Below are 14,391 nucleotides of genomic sequence, written 5' to 3' on the forward strand. Positions count from 1 at the left end.
CTCTGCAGCTAGGATCCTGATGAGAGTACGGAAACATGAGCACATTACCCCCATTCTCCATTCACTACACTGGCTTCCCATCTCCACCAGAATTTAATACAAGGTTTCCCTCCTTACACATCAATGCATCCATGTTTTTAAAACAGCTTTAATTATATATATTTTTTTCATTATTATTTTTTTTGTAATTTTTACGTATTCCTTTTTTAATGCTTTTCTTTTTCTAGTACTTTGAGGTCTTTTGATGAAAAGTGCAGTATAAATCAAATGTATTATTATTATTATTATATATTAACATTTACTTGACAACAAAAACATTGTGGTTAATTATGCACATCCGTATACTAACATAAAATATAATAAGTACAGAATTCATGTTCTTTTCAGAACTAGATTTTGTGTCATATGGGGTAAAGAGGAAATGATTTGTCTCTGCAAGCCAATAGGAGTATTCAGTGAAATCATAGATAACTATTTAAAAAAAAAAATTGTAAATTAATTTATAATTTTAATTAATTTATGTAGATATTAGTACTTGTAAATATATATTTTTTTGCAGAATGACTATTGATAAAAGTAAAAGATGTTCGCCCCAGAACACAAACCTGAAAGAATTGTATCTACTAAACCTTTTAAAATAAAATAAAAAACAGGGCAAGGGATTCAAATATATTAAGATAGCTGCATGAAGTGAAATTTCTATTCAATTAGCTTTAATGAAATTCTGTTTCTTATTAGGTCAATGTACATTCATAATTTAGGAATTTTACAACATATTTCTGACTTAATTTACTTTAAAATGATCGTTTTCTACAAAATCTGAATTAGAACTCAAGAAAAACTGACAAATTCAGCCATAAAAATTAGAGCAATTTGTTTTGAAACAAAATTAGCAAATGAAAACTATGATCGTGTCTTAATACTACTGAAGGTATCCCCTTATTGTTTTTAAATAACTAGTAAAACAGAATTTGTGAAGAAATTAGCTAGATCCAAAGGACCTATCAGTAACAATTTCTGTCCCAGCACATATCATCATTTGAATTTCTTTGAGTATTATGTCTTCAGTAGAAGGTCCATAACAGGGGCCAAGACATGGGCAACAGAGGCACTGGCCCCCGTTGGCCCTTGTCTAGAACCACCTACGCAAAAAGTCTTCAGGAAATGGAAAAATTGATAGAAATATTTAGAATTATGCAATAATTTCTTTATTTTTCTCAGTTGTGATAATACTGTAATAGTATTTACGTGGGTAAATAGCCTTAGCATTTTAATTTGATTGCAAAACAATGTCAGTAATGTTATAGTAATAGAATTGTATCCACTATATCTTTTATCTAGGAAGATATTTAAATATATGTGTCTATTTTTTTTTTTAGCAAAGGCTGTAGGAATGTATATTTTGTCTTCATTTAGAAAATATGGATGTTGTGCTCATTAATTTTTCATGTTGGGACAGTGTAGATTGACCCTGAGGTTCTGGCTCCTATCCCCTTTTGGCGACCCCCCATGCTACGTTCACACCAGACGCAGCAAAAGCAGCAAAATCGCGTCTGCTGCTTCATTTTTGCTGCTTGTACCAGTTAGTTCTGACGCGAGGCTGAAGCAGCTTTGCTGCTCTGGCTGCGCGGTGCAAAAGTGGGTGTGACGCGCGTCACTATCCTTTCTCTGCCTTGCAGCTATATTTGCTGTGATCAGTGGGAATAAAGTCGTTTTAATGTTTTTAAGTGGGAAAATCCACCTGAAAACTTAATCAATGCAGCCAGTTCATCTAGATTACAATCCTGCCTTCCAATTTTATTTCTCTGTGGCGCTCAGACCCCCACATATCAGCGGTGCACTGTCAGTAGGATCCCATTCCACAGCAGCCTCTGGCCCGGTCGCCTCCTCACAGTACGGCAGCTGGTAGATGTTTTTCATCTAAATAATCCAAACTGCAGGCACCAGGATAATAAGAGCTAACATATTCTTCCGGCAGATTTCTGCATTTTAAGTTAATTTATGCGTCAATAAACTGTTTCAGAGGAGTGATCATAGCGCTCTGTATCATCAGTGATGTGTCTGTTTCTCTGCCAGCTCCCAGATCAGCTTCTCTGATTAGTTGACGCGGCGCGTCGAGCAGCAAAAATTCAATTTTTCCATCTCCAGCAGCAGGGCGTTTTCGGCGCGTCAGATGCTTAAACGTGCCAGATGCGCTGTGCCTGCTGCTCAAAACGCGCCGCGGGACCTTTTGCTGCTCCTTGACACGAGTCAACCATTGACTTTGTATGTAAACTCGCTGCTTCTGCCGCGCCTGCTGCGTCCGGTGTGAACGCAGCAGTGTACATTGGTTATTGCCTTGGCCACCCTTGTAAGAGATTTTCTGGCTTCGCCCCTGCTCACCAAACAGCAAAGTTGTGAACTCTGAACTCAACTGTACAAGACCAAGACTTCGATATCGCGTGAATTGGTTTCAATCTATTATTTGGAGCGTTTCCTCAGAAACTATAACCTCTGGCTCCGTTCCCTGTCATTTTGCATTGAGCGGATCCAGGAACCGCCTCCGTTGCGCCCGCCCCGTCCAGACTCCCCTCTTCTCTGTCTCTCTCTCGCTCACACACGCGCAGCCTGTCCGGGTAGGATGGGAGCAGAGCAGTAGCCACATATCCGCGCGCGCCTGACCGCTAACACTACTTCCTGGACCCAAAAAGAATGGGACATTTTCAGCAACACCTTTCCTCTCCAACCTCCGTCTCGCCGACGCCGCGGATAATCACTTCATAATGCTTTTGCATGATCAATAATATCCGACCACTTTTTTTCCTCTGTAGTTAACGACAGCGATTGATTGCCGATTGACTCTTCCCCCCCCCTTTTTTTTCTCCCTACACCTCGGGAATGTCGCTATGTGGAAGCCCGCTGCAGACACTCCAACAACCACCGATTCTGAATTGTTTTCGCCTCTTGCCTGCTCGCCTCTTTATTCCTCGAAGCTAATGAGAGCACCCCGCTCCGGAGGCGAGTAAATCTGGCTTATTTTTAATAAAAACACTGACTGTATCCTGTGACCGTCAAAGCGTTTCTGTACTTTGATGCTCTCTGCCTTCGTGGCCGCCGTGACAACTTCGGCTTTAGTGTGTGCGTGATTCTTTCTAAAGGACAAGAAGAGGAGAGGGGGTAAAAAAAGGACTAACTTAATCACCCGTTGCCTTTTCTTGTTGCTCTCGATGAGTATTCTAACATGCGGAAAATACGGGAACCGAGTCACTGGTGGATTTTAACCCTGCTGTTTTTAACCTTGCCCGAAAACAAAGACTGTCAGCCCGGTAAGTACTTGCAACAAGGCTTCTTTTCTAGCTCTTATTTATTTTGCTCCCTCTCACTATCTCCCATCTTCAGGGATAACGTTTTCGGTCGGGTTGTTAATGGTTTCTGGGCCGAGCCGACATTAGAAGAACTGGATCAGCCTCCCGTCATTTGTGTGCATGTTATTGATTACGCAGCTGGCGCAAACTATCCCTGCGTCAACCTTCAAACGGCTGCATGCATCCGGCCATCCGGCGGCTCTTTGACCTTTTTGTTTTTCTTCCCTTTCAGACTTACACCGGTTTATACAGTCCAAACGGTAAAATCCTCAAAGAAATAAGGGCTCTATTAAAATAGCTCCGACTTCAACACATTAACCCGTGAAATTAATCACATCACGTGAGCCGCATGTCTTTGTTAGTGACATGAGGTGGTCCAAGTTTTAATCCCGGGTTATGATAGTTGGGAACAGTTTAAATCGAGCATGTCATGTTTTCTGAGCTTGAGGGGACAGTAGTTATCTTTTGGATCCAATCTAGATTATTCAGTATATGAGGGGAGATTAATGACATATGTTTGGATAGTTCATTTATTGGTTAGTTTTTGGTGCCCTGCCCACTTGCATGCAAATTCCTATTGAGCAATAAGCAAATATTGGGATAAGTTATTACAGTTACACCTCAATCATAGGTACAAATAATCCAAATTAAGCCCTGATTTAGGATTATTTTATCTTGGTTGCTCCAAAATTGGACTCAGCTTCCATTTGGATTAAACAGTCAAAAAGTCAGTGGTGGTTCTAGACCAAATGTTCCTGGGGGCCAAAGTGTTTCTATGGGGGCCCGGAAAAGCATGAAATAAAAAAAAAAGGGCAAAGGGTTCAAATATATTGAGATAGCTGCATGAAGTGAAATTTCTATTCAATTAGGTTTAATTGAAATTCTGTTTGTTATTAGGTCAATATGCATTCATAATTTAGGAATTTTACATATTTTTGACTTAATTTACGATAAAATTATAGTTTTCTATAAAATATGAATTAGAACTCAAGAAAAACTGATAATTTCAGCCATAAAAATTAGTTTTTAATTTGTTTTGAAACAAAATTTAGCAAATTAAAACTGGGATCCTGTCTCAATACCACTGAAGGTATCACATTATTGTTTTTAAATAGTTAGTAAAACAGAATTTGTGAAGAAAAGAAATTAAATAGATCCAAAGGACCTATCAGTAACCATTTCTGTCCCAGTGCATATCATCATTAGAATTTCTTTGAGTATTATGTCTTCAGTAGAGGGGCCATAACAGGGGCCAAGACATGATCTACAGGGGCACTGGCCCCCGTTGGGCGTTGTCTAGAACCGCCCATGCAAAAAGTCTTTAGGAAATGGAAAAATTGACAGAAAGATTTAGAATTATGCAATAATTTCTTTATTTTTCTCAGTTGTGATAATGCTGCAATAATATTTATGTGGGTAAATATCCTTTGCATTTTAATTTAATTGCAAACAATGACAGAATAATGGTAACCTATTTTTAAAACGTTTTTATACTATATTCAGGGCAAAAAACAGCCTGAATTGTACTCTAAAATGTTGTTAAATATTCAGCCTGTATAGAGAGCTGGTAAGATTTGTTTCTATGTCTTTACAATTTGTTTCTGGGGGGGAAAAAAAGTCAATTTTTCCTCAGGAATTGGAACAGCAATAAATGTCAGTAATGTTATCAGAGTAATAATAAAAGTCTGACCAACCCAAGTGACCAGTTCTGGAGTAATTTGGACATGACAAGGTGTGATGACATTTACCTGAGTTGCTAAAAATGTAATTTGTAGTTTAGGTGTTGTGTGTTTAAAATCAGCTCATATAGCCCATCATAAGTCCAGGCGTTCTTGTGTGAAACAGGTCTGCTTTTAGAACATTATCATCCTAAATCAATAATATTCTGAATTTACCAGATTGTTTTTACATATTATATAGATTTCCTGATACTAAATATAAACTGTCACTGGCACACCTATAGAAACCATCAAATTCACAGTGGTTCATAACTTGTCTTTGCAAACTGGTGGAATAAGACTATAGAACATAAATAGGACTGTATAGCGTTACTGTATAGTAACACTGCACTGACCCTCCCCCACCTGTTGCACACTGTTGGTAAAGGTTATCTGTATCGTCAACAAAATTTGACCATGTTATTTATTGCTTTTGGCTTTTACTGAAGGTTATTATTTTATCTGATTTTCATACCTACATGAGCTACATGATAAACAAAAATAAATACCAGATGAGAGTAAAGTGGAATTTATTAATTAGATGACTTTTATGGTTCTAAAAGATCCATATGATCTACATATACTTTTAATTGACAGAAGAGAGTACAGCTGTAGCAATTATCATTATAAAAATGAATTTTTAAATATTAGAAACAGTTACGGATAAAAATATGGAAAAATCTGGAATTTTAGGACTTGGCTTATTGATCACAATGAAAGAGTGCAGCTGAGAACTGGGAGGTCAGACTTGTTAAACGTCATGAATTGGGCCCCAAATAGTAATAAACTGCCGTCACATTGTTTACTTTATACATTAGTAATATTTGCAATGTATCACATTTCTTAAAAATGACTGTATTTGCTAATAAAACAGCTATTTGATATGGTGAATTATTTTGCCTATATTTAAGCCCATATAAAAATAATCAGAAAAGGTGGTTTTAATTAAGAAAAATATTAATTTGTAAAATTATAGTATTGGGTACCTGAATAATCACTATGCAAAATAATCTATTAAAGAAAACACTGAAATTTAAGACAATGAGAGACTGTATTTGGACCATTGTTTACTTTGGAAAACACATGTATAAGATGTCAATACAGAAATGTCAATCAATGGCTGCTGCCTAAAGTCACGAAACAATGTTAGCAAAGTTTGTTTTGTGTTTGCATTTAAAGTTTAGGAATCCATGTGTTCCATACTTAAGTGCAAATTCACAGAATTACATTGAAAGTCTCAAAGCTGATTTTTTTTTTAAGCAAAAAAAAGATTAAATAGAATTGTTAAAGAAGCAGAGCATCACAATCAATTTAAAGATAGATTGTGATACAGAAACAACGTCTGGGGTTTAAAACAAGCTGTTTCTACTGAAGGCAAAGTGCGGTGTGGTTTTTGAGGAATATCTTCATTAAAAGCAAAAAGTGGCAACAAAATTTTTAATGTGCAAATGTATTTCACTGAAATTGAAATACTGACAGTTTTCTGTCAACATTTGAATCATGATGGGAATATATAAGCTGCAAATATTAAACAGGATACAGTTATTGCCGTTAAACAGTGACACAGTGGATAAAATCTTTTTAGGATGTGATGATTAAGGGTAAGGAAGAAGTAGACCCATTTTCTGACACGTTGGGTCACTGTTTCTTATCCTTTTTTGCAATTTAATTAAAATTAGAGATGCAACCATGAATCAAAAAGCAAAATATTAGTTTTCTATGAGTGACCCTAGCCAACGACCCAACCTCATTAAATGAATAACACAATCTCAATTTTAATTTCAATCCGTACGCTCATCGGCAAGCAGCGGGTTCTTTGATGCACTTTGTTTTGAGCATTGCTAAAAAGATAAAGGGCGAGAGGCATAAATGAGGATAATCTTGTAATTCCTTAGCTTTTCTGGTCTGGATTCAAAACTACTACCTCCATGAAAGGAAGCTGTTGTGTTTTTTTTTCTTTATGGTCAGTTCTTCACAGATTTAATGAAGAAAAGTAAGATCATTTATTAAACAAGTGGATTTGCCTGCATTATACTCCTGTGAGGGTGAGGATTTTCCTGATCACCTGATCTTACATACAGATAACTGGAAATTTGTGTCAGCGAGCCAGTAAAACCTAATCGATTAATTTTTGATTGAATTTGTGTAATGGTTTCTAAGAAATCCTGAAGCCCTTATCATTCTAGGGTTGTCAAAAATTCACCAAAATAATTTGTCGTCAAACACTGCTTCTGGATTAGGGCTGGGCAATAAATGGTATTTGTAATTATATTACAAATGCCATTAATTGTGTTAATATAAATACAAATTAACAATGCATAATTCAATATACATATTAACATAACACTCGGATGCATCTGCATGCTAGCTGCAACTCTCCTCACTTCTATGTAGCGACAAACCTACTTTGAGTGATTTACTGTTTTGGGCTTGAGTGAGAAAGTCAATGTCTTACTATTATTACATGCAATGAGATTAAAATGGAGTGGCTTCTGCAATTTGAAGACTGCATTTTAAAATTTGAGATTACGTTGGAAAGGCTATTAATTGTCGAGCCCTAGTTAGTGTTAGATCTCTACATTATTTCCACATTAAAAGAATGTATCATTCTTTTAATGATATTTGTTTGACATATTTATGATACATTTGTGATACGATACATTCAAACATAAAATACTGCCAACAGGGTTGTGTTCTATTTGTTTTTTATTTTGCAGCTATTTGCACACTTTTATAACTATCATATGTGATTATGTTGATATGCCACGTTGCATGTTACATTGAAAAAATTTTTTTTATGATAATAGAAATATTGTTATGACTTTGAATATTTGCAATTTTTCAAAATCTTAATATCTTTTTAATTGTAGTGCAGCGCATTGGGGCTATTACTCGAAGCATAAAGTATAACATTAGTAAATAGAAGAATACAATTTTTTGTAGTGAGAAGAAAATGGAAAACTTTAGTAAGAAAGCAAACAAGAGTCCAAAGCTGCAAGGTCTAAATGTCCCCCATTTTTAAAAACCTTATCTTTGACATTTTATTTCTCATTCTACTTTAAATGCTAATGCTTTTTTTATGTAATCCAGACTCTGCTTAAACAAGCATAGTCTGTATGGTCAAAGTTCTTATATTCAAAATCTCTAACTAACATATAGTCAAGATGGCCCTATTTATATTTTTATTTTCCAAATTGTCCTTGCATATATTCATATACTGCAATTGCTTATATTCAGTAGCAATAGCTTTCAGGAGAGCTCCTGATTCCATGTAATAACTCTTTCTCCGATGTTGTTTCAGATGTATATCACTGCCTTTCAGTTTCCTATTTTCTTCTTGTCATTTCAAGACAGGGATTTTGCATTATATAACCAACCTTTCTGGGTTGATCTCTTGATACCAACATGTGTTATTGACTTCTCAGGAATACATCCAATTTGTAGTTTGTGGTTTACTTGTTTACTCTCTTTGCATTGAACTTCAGTCTTTTGATTCCATCGTTGGCAGTACCCAAATACACAGCATGTATATATTTTCTAAACCCCAATGCCACCTCTGAGTTTCAATATTTGACGCCTTGTCTTTTTTTTCTCTTTTTAAATAAACATAATATATGGTTTGAAGTCATCTGATTTTATTAATATTTACAGTCTCATTTGGATTTAGGTGTGATTACAGTCAACAGTGGCAGCTCCCTGAAAACCAGTCAGTAATTTTGAGACTACTTTGTCATTTAGAGGGCTGTGTTGAAGGCGTTTGTTGACTGAAAAGACATGTTGGCTCCTCTCCCCACTGGCAAGTGTTTAAGTTACCAGCTGGCTTTATTGGTGTAAGTTCAAACATGGTTAATCCGATCACCTGCCAAGAGTGTTTTTTTTTTCTTTAAAGTCCTATTTCTTTTCATGAGCATTTTTCATGGATAGTTTCATACTGCTATATGTTCAGTTGATCTCAAACACATCTTTTTATTAATCCACCTTGTTTAGTTGTTAACAGTGCTTTGTATCTTAAGTATGGCAATAGTTGAGCTCGTATCATTCCTTAATTTTACTCTCCATATCTAAGTGACACCTATATATTGAGCTATGTATTAGAAAGGGTTCTTCTCCTCGCCTCGCGTTCCTTTCACCCCTACTCCAAAATCCCCTGGTTCCAAGCCTCCTCATCCTCATGTCTTCAGTTTGCAGCTTTATTGACTGGAGGCTTTACAAGCCCCTAAAAGCTGAGTTTTCTCATATGGCTTGTCTCACCAAACGTCTTGCACAGGGAGGAGGAGGGGGAAAAAAAGCAATACAGACTGCCCAGCTGACCAGCTTGAAGGTGGTAGAGGACAAATCTAGTTGAATGCTACCATCTGATAGATTCTGTCGTTTCTGGCGGACTGACATGAATCTTTCAAATTCCATCACAGACTGGATGTAAAGCTGAAATGGAAGCGTTGTGTATTCAAAGACGAAATGGGTCATTTTAAATTATACATTCTTCATTTAAACAACCTGACAGGTTTTTATCTTTTATATGGATCCCATTTTCTGTTTCAAGTGTTACATATTGGCACTTTATTCAATTCACAAGAAGTACTGGTTAAATATTCCAGGGCAAAATGGAAAGCAGCACATTGGCAGACATTCCAGTATGTCCTTATGTGTCATCTAAAACTAGTTATGGACTGTGTAAAAGGACTCGGCATTAAATGACATTTTTCAAAAGTCTTGTTAAAGCTTCTCCCACATGGCCATATATGCTAGAATATTGAAAAACACGTGTTGTGGCTGTGACTGTGAGAAATGAACAAGTTTTATGGAGCATCATGTCCTGTTAAGTCTGAGCATTTGTGTCAGTTATGAGGTCCTTTCATATTTAACAGTGCGTTTGTATTGGGATCAAATGTTAGGAATTCATAGCTCTGCTTCTTAAGAAATAGGTATCCTACTGAGTATGCCTGTATCTTCTTTTACATTAAGGTATCTACATATTATCTGGATAAAATGAAATTTCCTTGCCTTAAGTAGCCCTCAAGTAAGGGAGTCAGAAAGTAGGTCATGCTGCCAATTTCACTTTCAGTTTGAAGAGTCCAGCAAGTCATGTTCATCGGTGCAGTTCGTTTAGTGTCAGATTAAATGATGTTAATGGTTAATTGCTGTGATATTGGAATAATAATGATGTAGAAACTGTATCAGTGCTGTAGGTTTGGTATATATAGAGTATAGGAGCTTATTTGTCTTATTTAGTTTAATCTGCGTTGTCTTCTAAAGTAGAATTTTGATTTCATATGCTACAGCTATTTTATTCACTGACAATTTTGTAAATAAAATGCTGGACACAATATGAAAAATACTTGACAGTAGCTGCAAATTAATTATACATTAAAGTGTCTGAAAGCGGAGGCAGCTGCGGGCCTAGGCTAGCTTTAGAGGCTAACTGGATGGTGCACGCCCGGCGTGCAGGAGATGATGAACGGGGAGAGAAGGTGGCAGCTGTCTGGTGTCTGTGAAGGAGGTAGGACAATGAAACAGTTCTTCTAGAGCTAAATTAAAACTTTTTTTTTTAAACCACCTCTTCAGAGCATTCTCGACTTTATTCTTGGTCAACAGTATTTTCTCCACCTTCCTATTGTAATAAAATAAACCTTGCCTTCTCTGCCTCCTATACTAAAAAGGTTCTCAATTTAATCATACAATCTCAATGTACATAAGACATAGGTGTTAAAGAGTTCATGGATTTGATGCTGTTATCGGCAATAATGGGATCTACAGATTGATCGATCTGTGACCGTCTCACAACATCCTGATCGGTGTATCTCTGTCTATGGGGCCACATGACATTGAATATGCTTGCATAAAACATTTAAAATGCACGTGGAGAACAGTTAATATACATGTGTTTTAAATGGCATACTTGTATGGGGTGACGGTGGCATTGGATGTGGGTGTTTGCCCTACAACCGGAGGGTTGTTGGTTAAACCCTGGCTTCACCTTTCAGTGTCATTGTGTCGTTGGGCAAAGCACGTCACCCACATTGCCTACAGGTGGTGGTCAGAGGCTTAGTCTACGGGCAGCTCTGGCTACTATGTAGCTTCCCACCATCGGACTTTTAGTGAATGGGTAAATGGGTTTACTGAATGTGTTGTAAAGTCTCCTGACTTGTAAAAGCGCTGTATAAGTACAGGCAATTTACCAGGCATGAGTATTTCTCATGCATTTTCACTGTTGGCAGAAATCTGACTCCCTACTTGGGAGCTGATTAAGACACTGGAAGAACTGTGGTGGCTATGCCAGTGGACAATGCTTAAAAGGTTTTTCAGTATCATAAAGAGAAGAAATGATGAATGTAGCGTACATACGCACTAGTCTAAGCTGCCCACATGTTAACACTATTTTTCTGTCTGTAGAGCTCCCCCTACAGGTTAGGTGGGAGACAATTCAGTAGATATCAGCGGCTTATAGCCCCGTGCCGCTTATATATGCAAGTTTCCATTTTTTCTTTTTTCTTTTTTTTTTTTTTTTAAACCAAGTGGGTGCGGCTCATAGTGAGGTGCACTCTATAGTCTGGAAAATACGGTATTTCAGTGAAGATAGAAAACACAAATAACTTTACCTTTTCTTTTTACTGTTTTTATCAACAATATTTAAGATGAAAAAAGTTTGAGTTTTTTTTTTTATTGTTTTACGTTTAAGAGCAATACTAATGTGAGGCTTTAGAATGCATCAGTGGGGTGAGTATTAGCATGCGTGTTGCTATACGATATGTGTCACCATACTTGGGTCATGAAACGATATTATCATGATATTGCAATGTCACTACATATTGAGATATTTATCCCTCTTGTCAAAATTGAATTTATAGATAAAAAAGTGAGTGCTGTATATGTTCATCAGAAGATATTGATCATTTACTTTTTTTGGAATCCATGTTGTTTGGGGTTTGAGTCGGTCACATCTTCCACCTGGACTGCCTCAACTACAGAAATGGTGCTGCAACACACAGCAAAAGGGCTCCACAGCACTATTTGCCAGAGTTGCGGTGCAGAGGTAGCCCAATTTTCTTCATTGTTTCAGGTAAAATATCATTTGACTTAAAAAAATCAATTCTAGGAACTGAAAAAACCAAAATAAAACCAGCAACCAAAAAACAACAAAAAACCCCAAAACGAATTTTTTCCCCACACCCCTAGTGCACAGAGGAGGTCACTGTGCCATGACAAATTTAATCAGCAGAGAGAAGTACTGCTCAACATATCTGATTTCAAGTTTCATTATCGAAATATATATGATGTGATATAGTGCATCATAATCTTTAAAGTTTCATGTGCCATTTTTTTTAGAGCTGTGTTTGCAAATGAAAAAATTGGTCACAAGGATGGGACGTCTTTAATGCTCATATCTGATAAGGATCTTAATGACAAAGATCAGAAAAAGCGCAGAAAGTGATAGGGACAATCTAATGATCTAAAAGAGAGTAGTGAGAAGAAGTGGGTTATTCAAAGTTGGTATCTCTTCATCTCAATATTTAACAAGGATTTTTATAATGGAATATCTTCTTTGTAAGAAAAAAAATGCTCTGATAATCAAAATTATTTTCAAACCTATACCTTTTTGTTTTTAAATGGCTTTCTGAAAAAGTTTAGCAAAGATGACTTTAAGTCCTTAAAGTCATCCTACATTAAAGCAAGGAAGCAAGTAAGGAAAAAAGTTAAAAATGGGGATTCAGCCAAAGTAGCTGTTGCAATATTTTTCCCCCACAGATTTTGATATGAGTATTTTAGGCTAACACAAACATCTTTCCTTCTTTTTCTAACTAACAATGTGGCAATTACAGCACTGTTGCGCTCATTAAAGCCAGTGATCATCTTCCTAGTTGCAGCATTCTGTGAAAATAAAGCCACGCTGGAAAGGATTACAGCAAATGGGCTTTTATACTATTGGAAACTCATTTGAGGCATGCAAGGACCTCAGCAAACAAAATAAAAAAAGTGTTAGTTATTCAATAAATGTAATGGCTATTTCTGTTGTGCTTTTAATAAGGGTAATTGCTTTAAAAAAAACTTGATATTTTCTTCCTGACTTGCTAAACAAAGGAAAACTCTGAATGGAGGAATTGAGTTGTCACTAACAGGTATGCAATACATTTTTAAGAGTGTTTATCTTTTGCCAGTTGATTTAAAATAAATGGCAGAAACATTTTGGGGAAAATGTTTAAGTCAATACAAACCATTATGACCATAAAGGAATCATAATCTCCACAATTGTGATAATGTTATTAATTGGTAACCATGATGAGCGTAGCTAAAAAGTGGGCAAACATTTTATTAATTTAATAAATGACGTCCGGATGCCCTGCTGTGCCAGCAGGATACCAGCTGTCTGGGTATCACTGATGTAGACAGTGCCATAATTATTACCGAGGTCCTCCACATCTTCTCCTGATAATTAGCACAATGTGCATCATGCTGGCAGAAGCTCCTCGAAAAGAAACAGTTGTGGTGTTAAAATAGCCTCACTAAGTTCTGCTCCGTCTCAATCATATACGGGCTCAGCTTGCCGTTATCTTGTTGTCTTTCCACCAGCTGCTTGTGCCACCCACTAAATGGTCCGATGGGGAAACATTGCAACTGTAATCACTTTTCGCTGGTGTGTATATAATTTGCTGTGGATCCTTTTTACTGGTGATGCTCATCCTTTTCTCTCTGCTTTCACATTTAATGACTGGCTTATTTATCTTTCTAATTAAACTGGCAGAACTTTTCACACAACAATGCATAACTGTTTCCAGTATTATTTTTTTCTTTTGTAATCTGCAAGGAAGCCAAGTTTTTTTAGTCTTTATTTCATTTTATTTTATTTATTTAATTATTTATTTGAAGAACAGCTGTCTGGTTTCGGAGAACTGAGACTCGGAACACAGCTCGCACCTTATTATGGTGGTTAAGCAGTGATCACCATTGTGGTTTGGGAAAAAAACACCCCAGCATGTTTACCTCAAACTGATCAGCCGTGAAAAATATGCTTCATTTGGCTGAAACGGCTTGTAAAACGAGATATGCCCATTATTATTCCACACCTTCCCTCAGAGCTTGTAGTTACTAACAAATTAAAAGTTAACTTTACGTAGCCCACAGCACAAATACATTTATCATGAGGCAGACTTATGCTCATCTAAAACCTGTACATACATAGAAAGGAAGCATCCAGTCCTGATGGGGTAAGAGTAGTGAGTGCCGGCTAGAAAATTAGACTACGTTTCACAAACACAATAATGAATCCATTTCAGATTACTGCTTCTGCCTGGGAAGTCTTATTCTGGCTTTGAGAATAAATGTTTCAGAGT

General features: G+C 36.6%; 1 protein-coding gene across 1 annotated transcript in view; it reads left to right on the forward strand.

Annotated features, from left to right (window-relative positions):
* Nucleotides 1-2,594: 2,594 nt before the first annotated feature.
* The window catches only part of ptprg (protein tyrosine phosphatase, receptor type G), a 190,810-nt gene continuing 179,013 nt past the window's right edge, over nucleotides 2,595-14,391 (forward strand). The window contains exon 1 of the mRNA XM_015392190.1: nucleotides 2,595-3,305. Coding sequence (XP_015247676.1) covers nucleotides 3,221-3,305 — 85 coding nt within the window. The 5' untranslated portion in view covers nucleotides 2,595-3,220. The remainder of the gene's footprint in view (nucleotides 3,306-14,391) is intronic.

Source organism: Cyprinodon variegatus, unplaced genomic scaffold (genome assembly GCF_000732505.1).
Source record: "Cyprinodon variegatus isolate N-32 unplaced genomic scaffold, C_variegatus-1.0 Scaffold577, whole genome shotgun sequence".
Classification (NCBI taxonomy): Eukaryota; Metazoa; Chordata; class Actinopteri; order Cyprinodontiformes; family Cyprinodontidae; genus Cyprinodon; species Cyprinodon variegatus.